This window comes from Salvelinus fontinalis, chromosome 7, assembly GCF_029448725.1.
Source record: "Salvelinus fontinalis isolate EN_2023a chromosome 7, ASM2944872v1, whole genome shotgun sequence".
Taxonomy (NCBI): Eukaryota; Metazoa; Chordata; class Actinopteri; order Salmoniformes; family Salmonidae; genus Salvelinus; species Salvelinus fontinalis.
Window position 1 is genome coordinate 42,469,968 of NC_074671.1, and position 27,187 is coordinate 42,497,154.

General features: G+C 43.3%; 1 protein-coding gene across 3 annotated transcripts in view; it reads right to left on the reverse strand.

Annotated features, from left to right (window-relative positions):
- LOC129859493 (ATP-binding cassette sub-family B member 6-like) overlaps nt 1–27,187 on the reverse strand; it is a 50,329-nt gene that overhangs the window by 15,473 nt on the left and 7,669 nt on the right. For 2 of the 3 annotated variants that reach the window (XM_055929341.1, XM_055929343.1), the window contains exons 7-10: nt 22,776–22,897; nt 8,050–8,159; nt 7,132–7,197; nt 6,164–6,289 (exon numbers count right to left, since the gene is read on the reverse strand). In XM_055929341.1, coding sequence (XP_055785316.1) covers nt 6,164–6,289; nt 7,132–7,197; nt 8,050–8,159; nt 22,776–22,897 — 424 coding nt within the window. The remainder of the gene's footprint in view (nt 1–6,163; nt 6,290–7,131; nt 7,198–8,049; nt 8,160–22,775; nt 22,898–27,187) is intronic. The other variant, XM_055929342.1, reaches the window with a different exon arrangement.

Here is a 27,187-nt window from a genome sequence, read left to right on the forward strand (position 1 = left end):
TGGTTAAATGTATCATAACACTTCACACACCACATTAATTATTAAGAAAAACATGTGACATCACTCAGTGTTATAGGATTTCTTTTTCTTTTCGCAAAACCTTTTTCAAACATGTATTTTTCACGCATGAAAGCATAGCAAGGCTGCTTGGCCTTGTAGTGATGCAATACGTCTGTGTTTTTCATTTGTATTGATTTTGTTTGTCTGCAAGGCAAGCTGCAAGAATAATTTCCTTATTAGAGTACAATGAAGTTTTAGAATCTAATGTAGGACATAGAGCCGAAAAACAGCGTAGCCCTAGCATAGAGAAAGAGAAAAGCGGCCTGAGATTGAGGTGAGACAATAGAGCTTTTCGCCATACTGAGCCAAACCAGGCTGCAGTGGCCTGGTTATGCCTCCAGACATTCACCGTAGTTGCTGGAACCATGCTGAAAAGCACAATGTGAAAAAAGCCAGCAGTTTGTTTTAGAATGGCTCAATAGTAATTTTTAGGAATCACATAATATTCAACAAATATAGCAGTGGGGTAGGTTGTGACATTTTTTTACATTCAGCATCGCTACGTCAAGGGAAATATACCATTATTTCTAACAAAGATTTCTACAGTACACACACTACATGACCAAAAGTAGGCGGACACCATCTCGTCGAACATCTTGTTCCAAAATCACGGGAATTATTTTGGAGTTGGTCCCCCCTTTGCTGCTATAACAGCCGCCACTCTTCTGGGAAACAAAGTACTGAGTAAAGGGTCTGAATACTTATGTAAATGTAATATAATTTAATTTTTTATATACATTTCCTAAAAAAAACTGTTTTTGCTTTGTTATTATGGGTTATTGTGTGTAGATTGTTTTCCCCCCTCATCAATGTAATACATTTTAGAATAAGGCTATAACGTAACAGATGTGGAAAATATATTATTTAATGACAAAGCAAAACATTTTATTTTATTTTTATGTTTGCTAATGAAATATCAAATTTACATAAGTATTCAGACCCTTTACTCAGTACTTTGTTGAAGCACCTTTGGCAGAGATTACAGAATCAAGTCTTCTTGGGTATGATGCTACAAGCTTGGCCCACCTGTATTTGGGAAGTTTCTCCCATTCTACTCTGCAGAGCCTCTCAAGCTGTGATTTTGGATGGGGAGCGTCGCTGCACAGCTATTTTCAGGTCTCTCCAGAGATGTTCGAGCAGGTTCAAGTTCGGGCTCTGGCTGGGCCACTCAAGGACATTCAGAGACTTGTCCCGAAGCCACTCCTGTGTTGTCTTGGCTGTGTGCTTAGGGTAGTTGTCCTGTTGGAAGGTGAAGCTTCAACCCAGTCTGAGGTCCTGAGCTGTTTTTCATCAAGGATCTCTCTGTACTTTGCTCCGTTCAACTTTCCCTCGATCCTGACTAGTGTCCAAGTTCCTGCCCCTGAAAAACATCCCCACAGCATGATGCTGCCACAACGCGTCACGATAGGGATGGTGCCAGGTCTCCTCCAGACGTGACGCTTGGCATTCAGGCCAAAGAGTTCAATCTTGTTTTCATCTCATAGTCTGAGAGTCTTCAGGTGCCTTTTGGCAAACTCCAAGCGGGCTGTCATGTGGCTTTTACTGAGGAGTGGCTTCCGTCTGGCCACTCTACCATAAAGGCCTGATTGGTGGAGTGCTGCAGAGATGGTTGTCCTTCTCGAAGGTTCTCCCATCTCCAAAGAGGAACTCTGTCAGAGTGACCATCAGGTTCTTGGTCACCTCCCTGACCAAGACCCTTCTCCCTCGATTGCTCAGTTTGGTCGGGCGGCCAGCTCCAGGAAGAGTCTTGGTGGTTCCAAACTTCTTCCATTTAAGAATAATGGAGGTACCCTTCCCCAGATCTGTGCCTCGACACAATCTCGGAGCTCTACGGACAATTCCTTTGACCTGATGGCTTGTTTTTTGCTCTGACATGCACTGTCAACTGTGGGACCTTATATACACACACACACACATATATTGGGGGCTCCCAAGTGGCGCAGCATCACTACAGACCCTGGTTCGATTCCAGGCTGTATCACAACCGGCCATGTTTGGGAGTCCCATAGGGCTGCGCACAATTGGCCCAACGTCATCTGGGTTAGGGTTTGGCTGGGGTATGCCGTCATTGTAAATAAGAATTTGTTCTTAACTGACTTGCCTAAAAAAAATTGACAGGTGTGTGGCTTTCCAAATCATGTCCAGTAAATTTAATTTACCACAGGTGGACTCCAATCAAGTTGTAGAAATATCAAGGATGATCAATGGAAACAGGATGCACCTGAGCTCAATTGAGTGTCATAGCAAAGGGTCTGAATACTTATGTAAATAAGCTTTTTCTTTGCAACTTTAGGTAGAAAATAAATCCCTTTTGATGAAAATAAATGGTGTGGTCACCTGTTTTCTCTATTCTCTTATGGGTTATTCTGTGTAGATTGCTGAGGATATATATATATTTTTAAATCCATTTTAAAATAAGGCTGTAACCTAACAAAATTAGGAAAAAGTCAAGGGGTCTGAATACTTTCCGAAGGCATATATAGTTTTGTATATATTTGCTTTTTTTTCAGGATATCCCGCGACCCCAATTTAATATCAGGCGACCCCTAATTTGGGAACCACTGCCTTAGGCACAACTTACCCCACTCTCCCCTACCCAACATTCGATTTGGACCAAACTTCTTTCCTCAGACCTGAGGAATCCAATAAAATTGTCAAAAGCCACCCACAGACCCCACGCCAATCCCACCCCAACCAGTATAAAGTGAAATTTGGCATTGAAGTTGCTTGCGTTATTTACCACAAATCTGTAAAAGTACCATGTTTTTGCCCACTAGATGCCGCTGTTCCTGCTACTGCCACACCATTTATACATTTAGCTTGTCTCGTGTTTAATAAATTGATCAGAACATTTTCTTTGCCACTTTAGGTAGAAAATAAAGTATTTTCGCTCATGATGGAAAATGTATTTTCTACCTAAAGTAGCAAAGAAAAAAAGCCTTCTGTGTTCTCTTTTCGTCCCCGTCTGCATATTTGCAATCAAACGCCAGAATTATCTCCTTAGCTATCATACTCTCGGTCCTCCAGAAAGCGGAGAGCAACAATTATGCAGGTCTACGCCATGATATCTTTTTTAAAAAGCAGCATGAGAAAGGATTACCTACACATACTGACCAGCTCAAATTATAGCGCTACATGACAGACCAATCCTCTCAGCATTTCCAGCCAGCTCATTATCTCAGCCAATCATGGCTAGCAGGAAGGTTGTTGACTTTTTCCATGGCTAAACCAACTAGGCTCGTAATTTAACAATTTTATTTGTATTTACTGATGGCATACAAGTTTGTTATTAAGACACATGGAAGTTCACATGTTCCAGAAGGCATTTCTGCCAAAAAATGCCTTTTGATTTAAAAACAAACAAATGGCGCTCCTGTGAAGTAGTGATGTGCGACATACACCTAGTTTCCTGAAACTAGTCACAATTGTGTGGCCAAAACAGTCCTCCATGAAAGCAATTCAGTTTGTCCTTCTCTTGGTAACCTAATGCTTTAACCCAACTCTACTTGAATAGTACAAAAAATGTATGGCACAATTCTCATATGAAGACTTTTCCGTCAAGCCCATAACGGAGAAATGGGCAGACTAAAATGTGACAACCCTAACAAAATAATACAATTATAAACCCTTGCATGGCAGTCGACCCTAACAAAATAATACAATTATAAACCCTTGCATGGCAGTCATATGTTTTTCAATATAATTATTAGAAAACATCTCTATAGGTAGTGTGTTTAGTGACAATGACCATTAATCCCAGCCCAACCCAATACCATTGCAAACACTATATTTGGGACTTTAAGCATTAAAGGTCATAACATTGAAACCATTACAATGGATGTAGCCTAATGGTTTGCTTGTTCACCTGGAATGGTCCAACTAACCTTTTTTGAAGGAAATAAACCACACACAGAATATATGTTTCCTGGACACATATTAAGCTTAAGAGAAGGACACACTAAATTGCTTTCATGGAGGACTGGCTTAAATTGTGAGGATGACCACACAATTTATTTACATTTACAGCAAAATGGATAAAAGGTTGTGGCAGTAGCAGGAACAGCTGCAAAGCCTGGTACTCTCACACTAATTTATTGTAAATAATGCAATCAACTAAAAAAACAAATCTCTCTGAACAGAAGAAAAAAAATGTAATCAGGGAATACATTACATAGAATGAAGAAGCAATACTCCAAGCCACAGCTCCATACTATTTGTCAGACATTGAGAACTGATACTGGTTGTTGCCGTGTGGTGTGGGGGGTCCGTGTGTGGCTTTTGATCATTTCATTGGATTCCTCATGTCTTACTCATTGTTAGGAAGAATCATGGTCCAAATAGGATGTTAAGTATTATAAACTCAGCAAAAAAAAAAACATCCCATTTTCAGGACCCTGTCTTTCAAAGATAATTCGAAAAAATCCAAATAACTTCACAGATCTTCATTGTGAAGGGTTTAAACACTGTTTCCCATGCTTGTTCAATGAACCATAAACAATTAATGAACATGCACCTGTGGAACGGTCGTTAAGACACTAACAGCTTACAGACGGTAGGCAATTAAGGTCACAGTTATGAAAACTTAGGACACTAAAGAGGCCTTTCTACTGACTCTGAAAAACACCAAAAGAAAGATGCGCAGGGTCCCTGCTCATCTGCATGAACGTGCCTTAGGCATGCTGCAAGGAGGCATGAGGACTGCAGATGTGGCCAGGGCAATAAATTGCAAAAGCCGTACTGTGAGACGCCTAAGACAGCGCTACAGGGAGACAGGGCAGACAGCTGATTGTCCTCGCAGTGGCAGACCACGTGTAACAACACCTGCACAGGATCGGTATATCCGAACATCACACCTGCGCGACATGTACAGGAATACAACAACAACTGCCCGAGTTACACCAGGAAAGCACAATCCCTCCATCAGTGCTCAGACTGTCCGCAATAGGCTGAGAGAGGCTGGACTGTGGGCTTGTAGGCCTGTTGTAAGGCAGGTCCTCACCAGACATCACAGGCAACAACGTCGCCTATGGGCACAAACCCACCGTCTCTGGACCAGACAGGACTGGCAAAAAGTGCTCTTCACTGACGAGTCGCGGTTTTGTCTCACCAGAGATGATGGTCGGATTCGCGTTTATTGACGAAGGAATGAGCATTACACCGAGGCCTATACTCTTGAGCAGGATCGATTTGGAAGTGGTCCGTCATGGTCTGGGGAGGTGTGTCACAGCATCATCGGACTGAGCTTGTTGTCATTGCAGGCAATCTCAACGCTGTGCGTTACAGGGAAGACATCCTCCTCCCTCATGTGGTACCATTCCTGCAGGCTCATCCTGACATGACCCTCCAGCATGACAATGCCTCCAGCCATACTGCTCTTTCTGTGCGTGATTTCCTGCAAGACAGGAATGTCAGTGTTCTGCCATGGCCAGTGAAGAGCCCGGATCTCAATCCCATTGAGCATGTCTGGGACCTGTTGGATCAGAGGGTGAGGGCTTGGGCCATTCCCCCCAGATATGTCCGGGAACTTGCAGGTGCCTTGGTGGAAGAGTGGGGTAACATCTCACAGAAAGAACTGGCAAATCTGGTGCAGTCCATGAGGAGGAGATGCACTGCAGTACTTAATGCAGCTGGTGGCCACACCAGATACTGACTGTTACTTTTGATTTTTACCCCACCTTTGTTCAGGGACACATTATTCCATTTCTGTTAGTCACATGTCTGTGGAACTTGTTCAGTTTATGTCTCAGTTGTTGAATCTTGTTATGTTCATACAAATATTTACACATGTTAAGTTTGCTGAAAATAAACGCAGTTGACAGTGAGGACGTTTCTTTTTTTGCTGAGTTTATTATTATTTATTTATTGAAGATTATATAAATCCTATAAATTAAAATAGCCAATTTGGGTGCAATCAATTAGCTTAATTTATCCTAGATCAAATTATACATTTCAACAAAACAATGTTTCAGGAATGCTAATCTTATCTGTTTCTAACTAAAGAAAGTTTTCAGCACAATCTGAGATAGGGGGTGTCAAAATCCTCTTTCTTCTGCTTTTCGGGGTGGAATGACCCTTAAGCTAGCAAGCACTCTGAGCTCAGTACCTTAAACTTGCCCTCCTGGAAAAAGTAGGCACAGAGCAGTGAGCCTGCCAGTAGGCCTGAGCCAACAATCAGGTTCTGGGTCTGGTTCAGGAAGGCCAGAGAGGCTTGGGTCTTCCATTCTGAAATCTTGGATGGGAAGGGACAGACAGAACGCAAATGCAACATTACAATCAATATACTTATAGCCTGGTCCCAGATCTGTTTGTGCCGTCTTGCCAACTCCTATGGTCATTGTTATGCAGACCATAAATACAACATTATAATAAATAGAGTTATTGCCTCGTCCCAGATCTGCTTGTGCTGTCGAAAAGACCTGGAAACAACAGATTTACAAAAGGTAAAGAGAAATGTCTACTGGTGGCCGTTCTAAAATCATAGCACATCATCAATAATGGCACGCTCAATCAATCAACATTTCAATCAAATGTATTTTAGAAAGGCATTTTTTTACACCAGCAGTTGTCACAAAGTGCTTATACAGATACCCAGCCTAAAAGCCCATAGAGCAAACAATGCAGATGTACAAGCACATTGGCTTGGAAAAACTCCATAGAAAAGAAGGAACCAGGCTCTGAGGGGTGGCCAGTCCCCTTATGGCTGTGCATTATAAGAGTACATGGCCATTAAGGCCAGATCGTTCTTCAAGACATTCAAATGTTCATCTATGACCAGCAGTGTCAAATAATTATAGAGGTTATAGAGGGTGCAACAGTTCAGCATCTCAGGAGTAAATGCTGGCTTTTCATAGCCGAGCATTCAAAGGTTGAGACATCAGGTCGGGGGGGGGGGGGGGGGGGGGGGGGGTGTAGAGATGTAGAGAGGAAAGGTCTGCAGAAACTCGAACTATGCATGCATCTAAGGTGGTCAAACACATCTACCTGAATAACCAAAGCAAGCACTCTGGTGTAACTTTACACAGATCTACATTCTCAACTCTTCAGCGTTTGACATCTATAGACCTAGATTACCTGATACTTCAGGATGGCGTCCTCAAAACGGTCCACTTCATAATTTTCTGCGTTGTAGTACTTCACCTGTTGGAAAAACACAACAATCGCAGTCGTGAAGCAACTTTGAAGCTGCAAAATGTAATGTGTTTGTGGACAGCTTCATGTGCCAGGTGGGGATTCTGGATCGTGTTCATTAGGCACCCAACAGACTTAAACAGAGAGAGACTACCTGGACTTATTTTTCATTTTCAGTTGCACATTTTTTTATATGTTTTTTTTAAACATTTTCCAATGTGTGTCCGTCCTGTGGTGGTTATTTCTTTATTATCAAATGAGGAGAGACAAACGTATCACACAAATCAGAGTTGTACTTAAACAAAATATTTATGAACTTATTAATAAGGAAAGCAGGTCACACCACACACACAAGTGCTCTGCAATAACAAGGCTGGTCAACCCAACACTCTTGACTTTAATTGCAAAGATACACCCACTTAGTCTACATGACAAACAACAGATATGTGGAATGGGTCACAAGGTGAGACTTGATATAAGAGAAAGGAGTATCCCCCAGCCAAATAGTATGTCGTGTAGACTGTTCTTATTATACAGAAACCAGAGTTTGGCCCCTAAGACAAGGTTCCTCTCATACCCGAGCCATCTCTCCCTGGTACCTAACACTAAACAAACACCAACTCCTTCTATGAAATGCATGCTGTAGGTATTAATCACCAAACCATTCATAAATCAATGGCTCCTCCTCTCAGTTCACACAGACACAGATAACCGAGTCCTAATAGAACCCTATTCTATTGCATAAAACAACAATTTGATGCAATAACAGTATTATAAATTAATCTTGTAATTTCTCCACCATAGTCCTAATGAACACGACCCAAGTATTGAGGTTATAAGTCAATGGGAGCATCTCCGTACCGTCTCAAAGTTGAGCAGGGAGTCCACTGCCTTGGACTTGGCGTTGTTGTCCTGGGTGTTCATGTCTCGCCTGTACTTAGTCCTCCATTCCGTGATGATGATGGTAAGGGCTGGAGCAATATATTGATGGACCATTATGAAATATTACATTGTTATTACCAGGGGTAGGAAAATGTTCAGGGAACAGAACCAAAAACCGAAAGAAGAAAAAAATGAAGAAGGAAACTGATCTCTTGTGTTCCGGAATATAACCATTCTTTTAAAATCTTGAGAACTGGTTAATAATGAATGTTATTTTTGGTTCCAAAAATATTCCTCCCGATCTATTATGTTTATATAATTCTGTAAAGTTATAATGCTAGTTATTGAGTACCACAGTATGAGCCATAATAACAATCAAATCTAGCGGTCAAACAAGGAAATGGTTCCAAAAAAATAGCGCCGGAGAAGAGGGCTGACGTGTCTCCAACCGATTGTGTTTTTTTGTTTGTTTATTTGATCTTATTTGTAACTTATTTTTTAAACTTATTTTGTACATAATGTTACCGTCTCTTATGACCAAAAATAATTTCTGGACACCAGGACTGCGATTACTCACCACAGACTGGCAGAATCCTTTTTTTCCTTTAACAAGTTAAACAAGCCCAACGTCAACGAGATACTGCTTTCTCGGGAACAGGCCCAGATCCCCGTGAAAAAGAGGTGGAGAAAAAGGGGCCAGAGGAGGGCTGCCTTTTGAGAATTCGTAGGCGATCGAATAACCCCCACTTCCTTCCATTCTGCCAGCAAACGTGCAATCTTTGGAGAATAAAATAGATTACTTACATGCAAGATTAAACTACCAACAGGACATTCAAAAATGTAATATCTTATGCGTCACGGAATCGTGGCTGGATGACGACACTATCAACATACAGCTGGCTGGTTATACGCTGTACCGGCAGAATAGAATATCGGCGTCTGGTAAGACAAGGGGCGGCGGTCTATGTATTTTTGTAAATAACAGCTGGTGCACGATATCTAAGGAAGTCTCGAGCTATTGCTCGCCTGAGGTAAAGTATCTCATGATAAGCTGTAGACCACACTATCTACCTAGAGAGTTTATCTGTATTTTTCATAGCTGTTTAGATACCACCACAGTCAGACACAGGGACAAAGAAGGGACAAAGTGGGACAAAATAAGGACAGAAAAAAAGGGAAAGGGGGGAAAGGGGAAATTAAGGTGAAGCAGTCCTCTAAAGACACAAAAGACAATAATACAAGAAACAACACTTCTATTGCCTCTCCCTCTACGATACGCACTTCCGGGTTGGAGCGAGTAGTTGCATTCCGCTTTGCTCCACAGGTAGTATTACATTTCATTTCATTACAGTACAACAGTTTGATTTGTTTGATCTTAGCTGGCTACATAGCCGTCTTTGTATCCAAGATAATTGTGTAGTCTAGAGTAATTGTCGAGGTTACCTAGCCAGTTAGAGGTTACCTAGCCAGCTAAACTTTCAAACAAAGTCAACAACGCAGCCACTGCTAGCTAGCCTATTTCACCAGCCAGCAGTACTATATCATTTTAGTCAATAAGATTTTTTGCAACGTAAGCTTAACTTTCTGAACATTCGAGACGTGTAGTCCACTTGTCATTCCAATCTCCTTTGCATTAGCGTAGCCTCTTCTGTAGCCTGTCAACTATGTGTCTGTCTATCCCTGTACTCTCCTCTCTGCACAGACCATACAAACGCTTCAAACCGCGTGGCCGCTGCTACTCTGGTGGTCCCAGCGCGCACGACCCACGTGGAGTTCCAGGTCTCAGGCAGCCTCTGGAACTGCCGATCTGGGGCCAACAAGGCAGAGTTCATCTCAGCCTATGCTTCCCTCCAGTCCCTCGACTTCTTGGCACTGACGGAAACATGGATTACCACTGATAACACTGCTACTCCTACTGCTCTCTCCTCGTCTGCCCACGTGTTCTCGCACACCCCGAGAGCTTCTGGTCAGCGGGGTGGTGGCACTGGGATCCTCATCTCTCCCAAGTGGACATTCTCTCTTTCTCCCCTGACCCATCTGTCTATCGCCTCCTTTGAATTCCATGCTGTCACAGTTACCAGCCCTTTCAAGCTTAACATCCTTATCATTTATCGCCCTCCAGGTTCCCTTGGAGAGTTCATCAATGAGCTTGACGCCCTGATAAGTTCCTTTCCTGAGGATGGCTCACCTCTCACAGTTCTGGGTGACTTTAACCTCCCCACGTCTACCTTTGACTCATTCCTCTCTGCCTCCTTCTTTCCACTCCTCTCCTCTTTTGACCTCACCCTCTCACCTTCCCCCCCTACTCACAAGGCAGGCAATACGCTTGACCTCATCTTTACTAGATGCTGTTCTTCCACTAATCTCATTGCAACTCCCCTCTAAGTCTCCGACCACTACCTTGTATCCTTTTCCCTCTCGCTCTCATCCAACACTTCCCACACTGTCCCTACTCGGATGGTATCGCGCCGTCCCAACCTTCGCTCTCTCTCCCCCGCTACTCTCTCCTCTTCCATCCTATCATCTCTTCCCTCTGCTCAAACCTTCTCCAACCTATCTCCTGATTCTGCCTCCTCAACCCTCCTCTCCTCCCTTTCTGCATCCTTTGACTCTCTATGTCCCCTATCCTCCAGGCCGGCTCGGTCCTCCCCTCCTGCTCCGTGGCTCGATGACTCATTGCGAGCTCACAGAACAGGGCTCCGGGCAGCCGAGCGGAAATGGAGGAAAACTCGCCTCCCTGCGGACCTGGCATCCTTTCACTCCCTCCTCTCTACATTCTCCTCTTCTGTCTCTGCTGCTAAAGCCAATTTCTACCACTCTAAATTCCAAGCATCTGCATCTAACCCTAGGAAGCTCTTTGCCACCTTCTCCTCCCTCCTGAATCCTCCTCCCCCTCCTCCCTCTCTGCTGATGACTTCGTCAACCATTTTGAAAAGAAGGTCGACGACATCCGATCCTCGTTTGCTAAGTCAAACGACACTGCTGGTTCTGCTCACACTGCCCTACCCTGTGCTTTGACCTCTTTCTCCCCTCTCTCTCCAGATGAAATCTCGCGTCTTGTGACGGCCGGCCGCCCAACAACCTGCCCGCTTGACCCTATCCCCTCCTCTCTTCTCCAGACCATTTCCGGAGACCTTCTCCCTTACCTCACCTCGCTCATCAACTCATCCTTGACCGCTGGCTACGTCCCTTCCATCTTCAAGAGAGCGAGAGTTGCACCCCTTCTGAAAAAACCTACACTCGATCCCTCCGATGTCAACAACTACAGACCAGTATCCCTTCTTTCTTTTCTCTCCAAAACTCTTGAACGTGCCGTCCTTGGCCAACTCTTCTGCTATCTCTCTCAGAATGACCTTCTTGATCCAAATCAGTCAGGTTTCAAGACTAGTCATTCAACTGAGACTGCTCTTCTCTGTGTCACGGAGGCGCTCCGCACTGCTAAAGCTAACTCTCTCTCCTCTGCTCTCATCCTTCTAGACCTATCGGCTGCCTTTGATACTGTGAACCATCAGATCCTCCTCTCCACCCTCTCCGAGCTGGGCATCTCCGGCGCGGCCCACGCTTGGATTGCGTCCTACCTGACAGGTCGCTCCTACCAGGTGGCGTGGCGAGAATCTGTCTCCGCACCACGTGCTCTCACCACTGGTGTCCCCCAGGGCTCTGTTCTAGGCCCTCTCCTATTCTCGCTATACACCAAGTCACTTGGCTCTGTCATATCCTCACATGGTCTCTCCTATCATTGCTATGCAGACGACACACAATTAATCTTCTCCTTTCCCCCCTCTGATAACCAGGTGGTGAATCGCATCTCTGCATGTCTGGCAGACATATCAGTGTGGATGACGGATCACCACCTCAAGCTGAACCTCGGCAAGACCGAGCTGCTCTTCCTCCCGGGGAAGGACTGCCCGTTCCATGATCTCGCCATCACGGTTGACAACTCCATTGTGTCCTCCTCCCAGAGTGCTAAGAACCTTGGCGTGATCCTGGACAACACCCTGTCGTTCTCAACTAACATCAAGGCGGTGACCCGTTCCTGTAGGTTCATGCTCTACAACATTCGCAGAGTACGACCCTGCCTCACGCAGGAAGCGGCGCAGGTCCTAATCCAGGCACTTGTCATCTCCCGTCTGGATTACTGCAACTCGCTGTTGGCTGGGCTCCCTGCCTTTGCCATTAAACCCCTACAACTCATCCAGAACGCCGCAGCCCGTCTGGTGTTCAACTTTCCCAAGTTCTCTCACGTCACCCCGCTGCTCCGCTCTCTCCACTGGCTTCCAGTTGAAGCTCGCATCCGCTACAAGACCATGGTGCTTGCCTACGGAGCTGTGAGGGGAACGGCACCTCCGTACCTTCAGGCTCTGATCAGGCCCTACACCCAAACAAGGGCACTGCGTTCATCCACCTCTGGCCTGCTCGCCTCCCTACCTCTGAGGAAGTACAGTTCCCACTCAGCCCAGTCAAAACTGTTCGCTGCTCTGGCACCCCAATGGTGGAACAAACTCCCTCACGACGCCAGGTCAGCGGAGTCAATCACCACCTTCCGGGGACACCTGAAACCCCACCTCTTTAAGGAATACCTAGGATAGGATAAAGTAATCCTTCTAACCCCCCCCCCCCCCTTAAAAGAGTTAGATGCACTATTGTAAAGTGGTTGTTCCACTGGATATCATAAGCTGAATGCACCAATTTGTAAGTCGCTCTGGATAAGAGCGTCTGCTAAATGACTTAAATGTAATGTAATGTAATGTCAGAGGCTGGCACTAAGACAGCATTGAATGAGCTGTATTCCGCCATAAGCAAACAAGAAAACGCTCACCCCGAGGTGATGCTCCTAGTAGCCGTGGACTTTAATGCAGAGAAACTTAAATCCATTTTACCAAATTTCTATCAGTATGTTAAATGTGCAACCAGAGGGAAAATAAACTCTGGACCACCTTTACTCCACACACAGAGATGTATTCAAAGCTCTCCCTCGCCCTCCATTATGCAAATATTACCATAAATCTGATTCCCGCTGACAAGCAAAAATTCAAGCAGGAAGTACCAGTGACTTGATGAATAAAAAAAGTGGTCAGATGAAGCAGATGCTAAGCTACAGGACTGTTTTGCTAGCACAGACTGAAATATGTTCTGGGATTCCTCCGATGGCATTGAGGAGTACACCACATCAGTCATTGGCTTCATCAATAAGTGCATCGATGATGTCGTCCCCACAGTGACTGTATGTACATACACCAACCAGAAGCTATGGATTTCAGGCAACATTTGCACGGAGCTAAATGGTAGTGCTGCCGTTTTCAAGGAGCGGGACTCTAACCCGGGAGCTTATAAGAAATCCCTCTATGCCCTCCGACGAACCATCAAACAAGCAAAGCATCAATACAGGACTAAGATCGAATCGTACTACACCAGCTCTGAAGCTCGTCAGATGTGGCAGGGCTTGCAAACCATTACAGACTACAAAAGGAAGCACAGCCGAAAGCTGCCCAGTGACAAGAGCCTACCAGACGAGCTAAACTACTTCTATGCTCACTTTGAGGCAAATAACACTGAAAAATGCATGCGAGCACCAGCTGTTCCGGAAGACTGTGAGATCACGCTCTCCGCAGCCGATGTGAGTAAGACCTTTAAAACAGGTCAACATTCACAGACAGATTACCAGGACGTGTACTCCGAGCATGTGCTGACCAACTGGCAAGTGTCTTCCCTGACATTTTCAACCTCTCCCTGTCAGAATCTGTAATACCAACATGTTTTAAGGAGACCACCATAGTGCCTGCTCTCAAGAATACTAAGGTAACCTGCAAAAATGACAACCGACCCGTAGCACTCACGTCTGTAGCCATGAAGTGCTTTGAAAGGCTGGTCATGGCTCATATCTACTCCATTATCGCAGAAACCCTAGACCCACTCTAATTTTCATACTGCCCCAACAGATCTACAGATGATGCAATCTCTATTGCACTCCACACTGCCCTTTCCCACCTGGACAAAAGGAATCTATGTGAGAATGCTATTCATTGACTACAGCTCTGCATTCAACACCATAGTGTCCTCAAAGCTCATCAATAAGCTAAGGACCCTGGGACTAAACACCTCCCTCTGCAACTGGATCATGGACTTCCTGACGGGCCGCACCCAGGTGGTAAGGGTAGGTAACACCACATCCGCCACGCTGATCCTCAACACAGGGCCCCCTCAGGGGTGCGTGCTCAGTCCCCTCCTGTACTCCCTGTTCACTCATGACTGCACGGCCAGGCACAACTCCAACACTATCATTAAGTTTGCCGATGACACAACAGTGGTAGGCCTGAACACAGACAACGACGAGACAGCCTATAGGGAGGTCAGAGACCTAGCAGTGTGATGTCAGGATAACAAACTCTCCCTCAACGTGATCAAGACAAAGGAGATGATTGTGGACTACAGGAAAAAGAGGACCGAGCACGCCCCCATTCTCATCCACTGGGCTGTAGTGGAGCAGGTTGAGAGCTTCAAGTTCCTTGGCTTCCACATCACCAACAAACTAATATGGTCCAAACACACCAAGACAGTCGTGAAGAGGGCACGACAAAACCTATTCCCCTTCAGGAGATGGAAAAGATTTGGCATGGGTCCTCAGATCCTCAAAAGGTTCTACAGCTGCACCATCGAGAGCATCCTGACTGGTTGCATCACTGCCTGGTATGGCAACTGCTCGGCCTCCGACCGCAAGGCACTACAGAGGGTAGTGCAAAAGGCACAGTACATCATTGGGGCCAAGCTTCCTGCCATCCAGGACCTCCATACCAGGCGGTGTCAGAGGAAGGCCCTAAAAATTGTCAAAGACTCCAGCCACCCTAGTCATAGACTTTTCTCTCTGCTACCGCACGGTAAGTGGTACTGGAGCGCCAAGTCTAGGTCCAAGAGGCTTCTAGAAGAAAAAAGAAACGCACACCTATGTAGGCGAGGTGCTGGCTAGCGGAGTAGAAAACTAGAAAATAAAGGAGAGCCGCACACTCTAGGAGCTCAGATGCAAAAATATTTAATTACCAACGTTTCGACAGGCAAGCTGTCTTCATCAGGGTACAATCACAGACACTGCGGGATGACTCGTTTATATATAGTGTCAAGACACACAGGTGTCTGTAATCATGGCCAACAGTGGCCTAATATCATTGGTTAATTACTCATATTAAAACGGCATAGAATGAGCAACATACAATTAATACAAATGGATAGCATACGATCATAGACACACTACAGACCACACAAGCCTACAAACAACCACAATGGCAAAGTCACAACAATCACAACAATCACAAGAATGGCTTCAGATCAAAGTCCACATTAAGACCGAAGGGAGCAAGGGTCTTTAAATTAAATATCCAAGCAGCCTCTCGTCTTAACAATAAATTATCAAGGTCACCCCCTCTCCTAGGGAGGGTGACATGTTCGATGCCAATATAACGCAAAGATGAAATCGAGTGGCCTGTTTGTAGGCTTGTGTGGTCTTTAGTGTGTCTATGATCGTATGCTATCCATTTGTATTAATTGTTTGTTGCTCATTCTATGCCGTTTTAATATGAGTAATTAACCAATGATATTAGGCCACTGTTGGCCATGATTACAGACACCTGTGTGTCTTGACACTATATATAAACGAGTCATCCCGCAGTGTCTGTGATTGTACCCTGATGAAGACAGCTTGCCTGTCGAAACGTTGGTAATTAAATATTTTTGCATCTGAGCTCCTAGAGTGTGCGGCTCTCCTTTATTTCCAAGAGGCTTCTAAACAGCTTCTACCCCCAAGCCATAAGACTCCTGAATATCTAATCAAATGGCTACCCAGACTATTTGCATTGCCTCCCCCCTCCCTATTTTACACCGCTGCTACTTCTTATTCTTATCCGTATTTTTTAAAACTGCATTGTTGGTTAGGGGCTCGTCAGTAAGCATTTCACCATTTATTTTTCCTATAGGGGATTTTAGAAACACAAAAAATAAGGGTGGTGATTCGTGTAGGTTTACCCTGGTGTGACGTTTTGATTACCGTGTAAATCTCTCGAAGACAAGGTGAATTTTATCAATATATTTGCCTGTATTTATCACCCAAAAATGAAATGCTAATTAGCTGCTAATGTGGTGATCATAAAGAACTACACATTTAATGATCTGGACTAGACTGCCGAATAGAGGCAAAGGAAAGAATCTCTGAATTAACTGCCTAATGTTAGCTAAATTGAACAATGAATAAATTGCCAACATTTCTTTAAAATTGACAATTCTTTGGAATGTCTTGTGTAAGTTTTAAAATATACACAATACCTGTTACCAAAGGTGTCAGCGAAAGATGACTTGCAGGAGCTGCAGGGATTTGTAGTCTTGCATGATGTCTACTTTGATGATAATTAGCATTTTTGATTCTGAGAGTAAATAGAGCTGAAGATATGTATTTTGTATAAAAAAAAATACATTGCTGTTACTCAATGTTTATTATCTATGCATAGTCACTTTACCCATACCTACATGTACATATTACCTCAATCACCTTGACTAACCTGTACCTCTGCACATTGACTCGGTATCGGTACCCCTGTACAGAATATAGCCTCATTATTGTTATTTGTAGTGTTTTTTCTTCTTTCTACTTTAGTTTATTTAGTAAATATTTTCTTAAGTAAGCATTTCACAGTAAGGTTATATTCGGCGCATGTGAACAATTGGAACCATTTCCCTGTTTGACCGCTAGGTTTGATGGGAATTATGACACCTCCACAGTGGGGTTCTATAGCTCAAGCACATTCTAGTTCACGTCATGTCATGATGTTCAGCGCTTCAAGCAAAGCACCCTCCATGTCCACCCCTCTCTCGCGCTCTCTCCCCACCGGTGAAATGTCAGTCGCATCTCACGCATGTAATGTAAATCTGATCAATCAAAAATGTAAACTAATAGCTGAAATTTGACTCCAAAATGTTTCATTTTTCATGAAATGTCCTCTTGGATCACTAAGATTAGGATCTGTACTTATCTATTTCACAATTATTAATATTTTTATACATTTTTTTATCAGATATTATGCATTTTACTACAATTTTACAAAATTCACATCACCGCAACAGTTTAAAAAAAAGTAATAAACAAATACATTTATAGTATTAATTATCATTGCTCCCATAATGAAAAGGCCAGAGTTAGACATAACACTGAAAATACATTGAACACTAAAATAAAATTGTAAAAATTATTTTTAGAAATTCCCCCCAAAAATTGGATGAAAAGTCCAAGTGGGGTAAAGGGGCTGTTTGAGAAGAAAAACCTCATTCTGAAGATACACTATCGTTCAAAAGTTTGGGGTCACTTAGAAATGTCCTTGTTTTTGAAATAAAAGCACATTTTTGTCTATTAAAATAACATCAAATTAATCAGAAATACAATGTAGACATTGTTAATGTTGTAAATGACTATTGTAGCTGGAAACGGATGATTTTTTATGGAATATCTACATAGGTGTACAGAGGCCCATTATCAGCAACCATCACTCCTGTGTTTCAATGGCACTATGTGTTCGCTAATCTAAGTTTATCATTTTAAAAGGCTAATTGATCATTAGAAAAAACTGTTGTGCTGATTGAAGCAAAAATAAAACTGGCCTTCTTTAGACTAGTTGATTATCTGGAGCATCAGCATTTGTGGGTGCAATTACAGGCTCAAAATGGCCAGAAACAAAGAACTTTCTTCTGAAACTCGTCAGTCTATTCTTGTCCTGAGAAATTAAGGCTATTCCATGCAAGAAATTGCAAAGAAACTGAAGATCTCGTACAACGCTGTGTACTACTCCCTTCACAGAATAGCGCAAACTGGCTCTAACCAGAATAGAAAGAGAGCTGAGCAACAACTGAGCAAGAGGACATATCATAAGCTCCAAGAAGGCGTAGCAGTCGGACGTGTGTTTGTCTTGTCTTGTCCCGTCTTGTCCCGCGTAAATAGTCCTCGTATTTTTTGTATACATTTCGTATATATTTTAATTTCACTTTCCATCTTGGAACTGAATATACATTCCCGCAACCCGCCTCACCCAATGTGGTACGGATCTGCTATTTTTTATACTTTAGAACCGTAACCCCAATCAGAAGCTAGCCAGATAACTAGCTAGTAGTCAGTTAGCCACTGCTGCGGTCTTCGCCCTTAACTCGGACACCAGCCAGCTTCAGCTCGGGCAAATACCTGCCAGTCTGCAGGCGCGATATCAACCCAGAGAATATAGGACTGCTTTTTCTCTACCACATCACCGGATTCCTGATGCAAGCTCTGGACAATTACACCGGATCATCGTCGCTAGCTAGCTGCGACCAGGTGGCTACTACTGGCTAATACCTCTGTCCCGAAACAAGCACCAGTTAGCCTTGAGCTAGCCTCGAGCTAGGCCCATCTGCCGGCTAGCCGAAGAGGCCTACCAGCGAATTATTGGGCTACAATACCTCTTTTGCCAATTGGACTGGACCCTTTATTGCCGACACGGAGCCCCGCCGATCCATCACGACTGGTCTGCCGACGTAATTGTCCGAGGTGGTTTCAACAGGCTTTTCCATTGCGACGTTTCTGAATACCCATCTGCTAATTATTAGCTGTCTTATCGGCTGCTATCTAAATAAATATACCGGACAATTTTTTTCTTTTTCCTGGGTCACTATATCTATTTTGCCAATTGGATCGATCCCCTCTACCACACGGAACCCCACTAATCTACCGACGGAAACGAACGAGGTGACAAAAAAATAAAAAAAAATAAAATAAAAACAGACCTCCATCCTATGTTATCTTGCTACCGATAGCCAGCTACCCGGCCAGCTGTCTGGATCGCCGTGCCCCCAACCAACCTCTACTCACTGGACCCTTATGATCACTCGATTAAGCATGCCTCTCCTTAATGTAAATATGCCTTGTCCATTGCTGTTCTGGTTAGTGTTTATTGGCTTATTTCACTGTAGAGCCTCTAGCCCTGCTCACTATATATCCAACCTCTCAGTTCCACCACCCACATATGCGATGACATCACCTGGTTTCAATGATGTTTCTAGAGACTATATCTCTCTCATCATCACCCATTACCTAGGTTTACCTCCACTGTATTCACATCCTACCATACGTTTGTCTGTACATTATTCCTTGAAGCTATTTTATCGCCCCAAGAAACTTCCTTTTACTCTCTGTTCTAGACGTTCCAAACGACCAATTCTCATAGCTTTTAGCCGTACCCTTATCCTACTCCTCCTCTGTTCCTCTGGTGATGTAGAGGTGAATCCAGGCCCTGCAGTACCTAGCTCCACTCCTATTCCCCAGGCGCTCTCTTTTGATGACTTCTGTAACCGTAATAGCCTTGGTTTCATGCATGTTAACATTAGAAGCCTCCTCCCTAAGTTTGTTTTGTTCACTGCTTTAGCACACTCTGCCAACCCAGATGTTTTAGCCGTGTCTGAATCCTGGCTTAGGAAGACCACCAAAAATTCTGACATTTTCATCCCTTACTACAAGATTTTCAGACAAGATAGAACGGCCAAAGGGGGCGGTGTTGCAATCTACTGCAAGGATTGCCTGCAGAGTTCTGTTTTACTATCCAGGTCTGTTCCGAAACAATTTGAACTCCTACTTTTAAAAATCCACCTCTCTAAAAACAAGTCTCTCACTGTTGCCGCCTGCTATAGACCACCCTCTGCCCCCAGCTGTGCTCTGGACACCATATGTGAACTGATTGCCCCCCATCTATCTTCAGAGCTTGTGCTGCTAGGCGACCTAAATTGGAACATGCTTAACACCCCAGCCATCCTACAATCTAAGCTTGATGCCCTCAATCTCACACAAATTATCAATGAACCTACCAGGTATCACCCCAATTCCGTAAACACGGGTACCCTCATAGACATCATCCTAACCAACTTGCCCTCCAAATACACCTCTGCTGTTTTCAACCAAGATCTCAGCGATCACTGCCTCATTGCCTGTATCCGTAATGGGTCAGCGATCAAACGACCTCCACTCATCACTGTCAAACGCTCCCTGAAACACTTCAGCGAGCAGGCCTTTCTAATCGACCTGGCCGAGGTATCCTGGAAGGATATTGATCTCATCCCGTCAGTAGAGGATGCCTGGATATTTTTTAAAAATGCCTTCCTCACCATCTTGAATAAGCATGCCCCATTCAAGAAATTTAGAACCAGGAACAGATATAGCCCTTGGTTCTCTCCTGACCTGACTGCCCTTAACCAACAGAAAAACATCCTATGGCGTTCTGCATTAGCATCGAACAGCCCCCGTGATATGCAACTTTTCAGGGAAGCTAGAAACCAGTATACACAGGCAGTTAGAAAAGCCAAGGCTAGCTTTTTCAAGCAGAAATTTGCTTCCTGCAACACAAACTCAAAAAAGTTCTGGGACACTGTAAAGTCCATGGAGAATAAGAACACCTCCTCCCAGCTTCCAACTGCACTGAAGATAGGAAATACTGTCACCACCGACAAATCCATTATAATTGAGAATTTCAATAAGCATTTTTCTACGGCTGGCCATGCTTTCCACCTGGCTACCCCTACCCCGGTCAACAGCACTGCCCTCCCCTCTGCTACTCGCCCAAGCCTTCCCCATTTCTCTTTCTCCCAAATACAGTCAGCTGATGTTCTGAAAGAGCTGCAAAATCTGGACCCTTACAAATCAGCCGGGCTAGATAATCTGGACCCTTTCTTTCTAAAACTATCTGCTGAAATTGTTGCCACCCCTATTACCAGCCTTTTCAACCTCTCTTTCGTGTCGTCTGAGATTCCCAAAGATTGGAAAGCAGCTGCGGTTATCCCCCTCTTTAAAGGGGGAGACACTCTAGACCCAAACTGCTACAGACCTATATCTATCCTACCCTGCCTTTCTAAGGTCTTCGAAAGCCAAGTCAACATACAGATTACCGACCATCTCGAATCCCACCATACCTTCTCCGCTATGCAATCTGGTTTCAGAGCTGGTCATGGGTGCACCTCAGCCACGCTCAAGGTCATAAACGATATCTTAACCGCTATCGATAGGAAACAGTACTGTGCAGCCATATTCATTGACCTGGCCAAGGCTTTTGACTCTGTCAATCACCACATCCTCATCGGCAGACTCGACAGCCTTGGTTTCTCTAATGATTGCCTCGCCTGGTTCACCAACTACTTCTCTGATCGAGTTCAGTGTGTCAAATCGGAGGGTCTGTTGTCCGGACCTCTGGCAGTCTCTATGGGGGTGCCACAGGGTTCAATTCTTGGACCGACTCTCTTCTCTGTATACATCAATGATGTCGCTCTTGCTGCTGGTGAGTCTCTGATCCACCTCTACGCAGACGACACTATTCTGTATACTTCTGGCCCTTCTCTTGACACTGTGTTAACAACCCTCCAGGCGAGCTTCAATGCCATACAACTCTCCTTCCGTGGCCTCCAATTGCTCTTAAATACAAGTAAAACTAAATGCATGCTCTTCAACCGATCGCTGCCTGCACCTGCCCGCCTGTCCAGCATCACTACTCTGGACGGCTCTGACTTAGAATATGTGGACAACTACAAATACCTAGGTGTCTGGTTAGACTGTAAACTCTCCTTCCAGACTCACATCAAGCATCTCCAATCCAAAGTTAAATCTAGAATCGGCTTCCTATTCCGCAACAAAGCATCCTTCACTCATGCTGCCAAACATACCCTTGTAAAACTGACCATCCTACCAATCCTCGACTTCGGTGATGTCATTTACAAAATAGCCTCCAAAACCCTACTCAATAAATTGGATGCAGTCTATCACAGTGCCATCCGTTTTGTCACCAAAGCCCCATATACTACCCACCACTGCGACCTGTACGCTCTCGTTGGCTGGCCCTCGCTTCACACTCGTCGCCAAACCCACTGGCTCCAGGTCATCTACAAGACCCTGCTAGGTAAAGTCCCCCCTTATCTCAGCTCGCTGGACACCATAGCAACGCCCACCCGTAGCACGCGCTCCAGCAGGTATATCTCTCTGGTCACCCCCAAAACCAATTCTTCCTTTGGCCGCCTCTCCTTCCAGTTCTCTGCTGCCAATGACTGGAACAAACTACAAAAATCTCTGAAACTGGAAACACTTATCTCCCTCACTAGCTTTAAGCACCAGCTGTCAGAGCAGCTCATAGATTACTGCACCTGTACATAGCCCATCTATAATTTAGCCCAAACAACTACCTCTTTACCTACTGTATTTATTTATTTTGCTCCTTTGCACCCCATTATTTCTATCTCTACTTTGCACCTTCTTCCACTGCAAACCAACCATTCCAGTGTTATTTTTTTTACTTGCTATATTGTATTTACTTCGCCACCATGGCCTTTTTATATATTTTTTTATTTATTTATATATTTATTTTGTTTGCCTTCACCTCCCTTATCTCACCTCACTTGCTCATATTGTATATAGACTTATTTTCACTGTATTATTGACTGTATGTTTGTTTTACTCCATGTGTAACTATGTGTTGTTGTATGTGTCGAACTGCTTTGCTTTATCTTGGCCAGGTCGCAATTGTAAATGAGAACGTGTTCTCAATTTGCCTACCTGGTTAAATAAAGGTGAAATAAATAAATAAATAAAATCACATATTTGACTCAGATCAGATTATTATTACCTTATAAATATAACTGAATTGGTTCTAAAAAGAAGGCCTTGTACTCACTGAGATAGAGGAACATACAGACGAATACGATGAGTCCGAACCAGGCGTTGAAGTAGGTGATGAAGTAGATGATGGAGATGACGATATCTGCGATGGTGGGGAAGATGCTGAATACAATGTAGCTGTGGAGAGAAAGAGAGGGAGTCCAGGTTTACCTCTGGGTTCAGACACAGAAAGTCAGACATTCAGACACAGGAAACTACAGACTGTCCAGAGGTCAGGATAACACTAAGAAACTAAGACATACTACAGGGGGATGGATCATAGTTACACGGCCTGGCAAGTAGAAATGGAAGGTGGAATCAATTTTAGGGTGGAAAAGAGTACAGTTTTGGCATAATTGCTCTTTTTGAGGATAGAGCAAACACCCGAGGAAGCAGTATCTAAGCTTTGAGGATAAAGTAAATCAGATCAAATATGTATGTCAAATACTTCCAAACAATTGATACAGTTAGTCTGGTTCTATGTTGCCAACTGAATAGTTGAAATAGTGCAAAGCTAAGGCCAAGCTCAATCAAGCATACCTCAGACCAATGTTCCCTCAATTTCTTCAGCACTGAGCAAATTTCAGGTCTGCTGAGCGCAAACTTGAACATTGTGAAAATTCTGTGCAACTTCCGGCGGGCGTTAAATGTGAACACTGAGGCTGTACCTACTTTAAGTTACAGTTAAGTGGTCAAGTAGGCTATTGTGGCTATTTGATCATAATGAAGGCCTACCAGTGGCCTACCATCAAAAACAATGTAGAAAATGTATCTCAAAACATTTTAACATGGAAATAAGTGTTCTATCATCCAGCCTACAGTAGCAGCCAATGTGTGGTGTTCAATGTAGTCCTACATTCCATGACACTTTTGAAAACAAAACATGCATGGCTTGACATGAACCTGTTTATCCACTTGTCCTTCAGACAAGGCGGTCTGAAAATGTTGTTGTGCTCTTTGATGCAAGAAACCACTTGACAAAATCAAATAATTATTCCCATACCATTATTACAGAGAATCAGACAAATTATGCTACCCTCTGCCTATTGGCTACTTAGCTTATTCAAGCCTGTCTCAAAATACAACACTGCCACTAAGACAAAAAAAACTGACTCACTTTTCAAAGATAGCTATAAACGCACACGTTTTGTTCTCTTGTAGGAAGCAATCCCCCCCCCCCATTGCTGACTACAAATTATCACTAACTGGGCTAATGACTCACTCATTAGCAAAGGATTTGAACAAATGTGCACAGGTGGCTACATGTAGCTCTCACTTTGATCTCAAGACAAGCGCATCTACTAACGACCGCTCATGCTGTAAACACTATCCAGTTCAAAGTGAACGGCACAGGTTCCATCTATGACAATGGTCTATTTGCATATAGGCCTACTGCAGTTCTGATTGGTTATGGTGCACCGGGCTGTGTATAGAGTACAGGCCTTGTCAATCCGATGCATTCTCCCTACAATAAAATCTCTTGGATAGTAAGTTTTGCATACTAAGTCTTGCATAGTTAGTTTTGTTTCGGTATGTTGCATTGAAAGTGGCTAATATTGCGATGATTCGATCGCAATTACAACAGTAAAAGGAAAACGTTGGTAGTGTTATCTGACATGGAAAACTGTAGAAAATTAAGTGAAGTTCAATCTCGTGCTTCTCTGCACAGGCTGATATTTCTTCTGCGCAGCAGTCCCGGGGGAGATGCGCACCAATTTTAGAGGAAATATTGCCTTAGACAGTGTTTGACATATACGACCTGTGTCTGAAAGATATCATTAGTAATCTAAGGCAGATGAGTTTCCCCCTTATAACGTAAAACGCTTTGAAAAATGCTATGTACAGTTGAAGTTGGAAGTTTACATACACCTTAGCCAAATACATTTAAACTCAGTTTTTCACAATTCCTTACATTTAACCCTAGTAAAAAACCCTGTCTTAGGTCAGTTAGGATCACCGCTTTATTTTAAGAATGTGAAATGTCAGAATAATAGCCTAGAGAATTATTTATTTCAGCTTTTATTTCTTTCATCACCTTATCAGTGGGTCAGAAGTTTACATACACTCAATTAGTATTTGGTGGCATTGCCTTTAAATTGTTTAACTTGGGTCAAACGTTTCGGGTAGCCTTCCACAAGCTTCCCACAATAAGTTGGGTGAATTTTGGCCCATTCCTCCTGACAGAGCTGGAGTAACTGAGTCAGGTTTGTAGGCCTTATCCCACTGATAAGGAACATTCACTATTCCTCTTGTAGTAACAGTAGTTACAAAAACTCAGCTAATTTCTATGCAATTAAAATACAATATTACCAAAGTATTATGTAACATGCTAATAAAATGTTGCTCCAAACGTAATTAGTTTTATTACACAGGCATAAGAACAGTTTAATGTTGTGTTACTGAGAAAGATAACTAAGAAAATATGGCTTTTAATGTCGACAGGAAACTAAATATCCAAGAACTACCTTCTTGAATCAACTACAGCCAATGTTTGTATGTTAAAGCTATTTCTAAGATGCCTACTTTCAGTTTTTCCGAACTCGCTTCACTAGCGAATAAGAGGGAGGCTTGCGCCACCAACGCTGGCACATGTGCAGATCAAACACATGTCCTAATAATTCAATAGATTTCTCAGAAAACCAGGTGTTTTAATCAGCGTATGCTTACTTTGATTTTGACACCAATTAATAAAAGCAGAGTAAGTTGTTTTTACATTACTATTTTCATACTCGGCCTACTGCTATAATCAGTTTAATATTTAATTATTAGTAGGGATGCACAATATATCAGTGAACATATCGGAATCGGACGATATTAACTAAAAATGCCAACATCGGTATCGGCCGATGTCTAGTTTAACGCCGATGTGCAAAACCGATGTCAAAGCTGATGTGCATACCTATATAACGTAGGTACATGACGTAATGACGGCGCGTAAAATTTTGCGCAACATGTGCAACACAGCATTCCTAAACTAGGTCACAATGTCTGCAGTGTGGATCGAGCAGTCAACAAGTTGAGTCTTCATTTGAAAGAACATCTCAGCGAGACACTCATACACAAAATCCTATAAAGCCAAGATAATTGCCCTTGACAATCAACCGTTCTCTGTCATGGGTGATGTTGGCTTTCGCCGACTGGTTGAGCACCGGTACACACTACCAAGTGCGCTATTTTTCAGACGTTGTCCTACCGGAGTTACACAGTAATAGCGTCACTGCTATTAGCTTCCCGACATACATAATATGGAACGCCGTTTCGGTCTTTGCGTGTCAGTAGCACTGTCAAACTGTACAAAAAAGTCTGCAAACAAGTAAACACCGGCCACAAACGATGTGTTTTAAATACCGTGGTGGTAATAAAGAATAATTTCTTCGACCACAACTTCTCAGGTAGCTAGCTTTAGCTTGGTACCTAGCTAGCACCAATAAACCCAGCCTGAAAATAATGACCAGTAGAAACTGCAATCATTTTCATTATTCTTAGTAATGATTTAGGAATCCTTGTAAGTAAGTTTTGTTGTTCGCCTATTGAAATTGAACTTCAATTCATGAAAATAAATTGCTAGCCAGCTACTTAACCCTGTTGCCCAGAACTAACATTATAAGCAGCCAGCTAGCTTCATCTGGCTAGTGACGCTCGACCGGACCGGGTTATGTGTTGTGAAGCTAGCCACAATAAGGATTAGGCACAATAGTGGAATTTGCGGTGTGCCTTCAAAATAAAAGTATGTCATTGACAGTGATGCAAATTAATACAAATAGTAGAATTATGCCATACTTTTATTTTAAAGGCTAACCGCAAAGTCCACTATTGTAGCTAATCATTTTGTGGCTAGCTTCACATAGATGGGCCCGACCATTAATCAAATAAGAACTGTCCTATAAATTAGGGTTATTTAGATGATGACACTTAGCTATATAGTTAGCTAAGCTAGCTAACTATAGCTACTGAAACAGATAATGTCATTTTGATATGTTTTTTAGGAAGAACATTGTTTGCGTCCATGAGCAAGCTAGATTTTTTTTATGACCAGCAATGTAGGTGCGCGAGACAACTTTACCAGCTTCATAGCACACGTATCGATGAATCGTTGTGACATGAAATACGAGTGACAGTGTAATCAATGTGTAATAACTACGTAAAAAATTGATGAAGGCGTTAAATTATTATGTGACGTGCAGGCATATTCAGGTCCTGATTGGTCAACAAGCTTATTTGACACGTGAAATAGTGTTAAATATTCTATTATTTGATACGCAAAAACCCAAACGGCATACCATAGAAATCCTGGTTGAGAATGAAACGACTGAACAAATGAACAACGGCACAGCAAGTAAGTGGCATAGCAAGTAAGTGAAAGAAATAGGTTTTGATTATGTTTAACTGGTAATGGGGACATACGTAAATGCCAACAAAATAACTTTT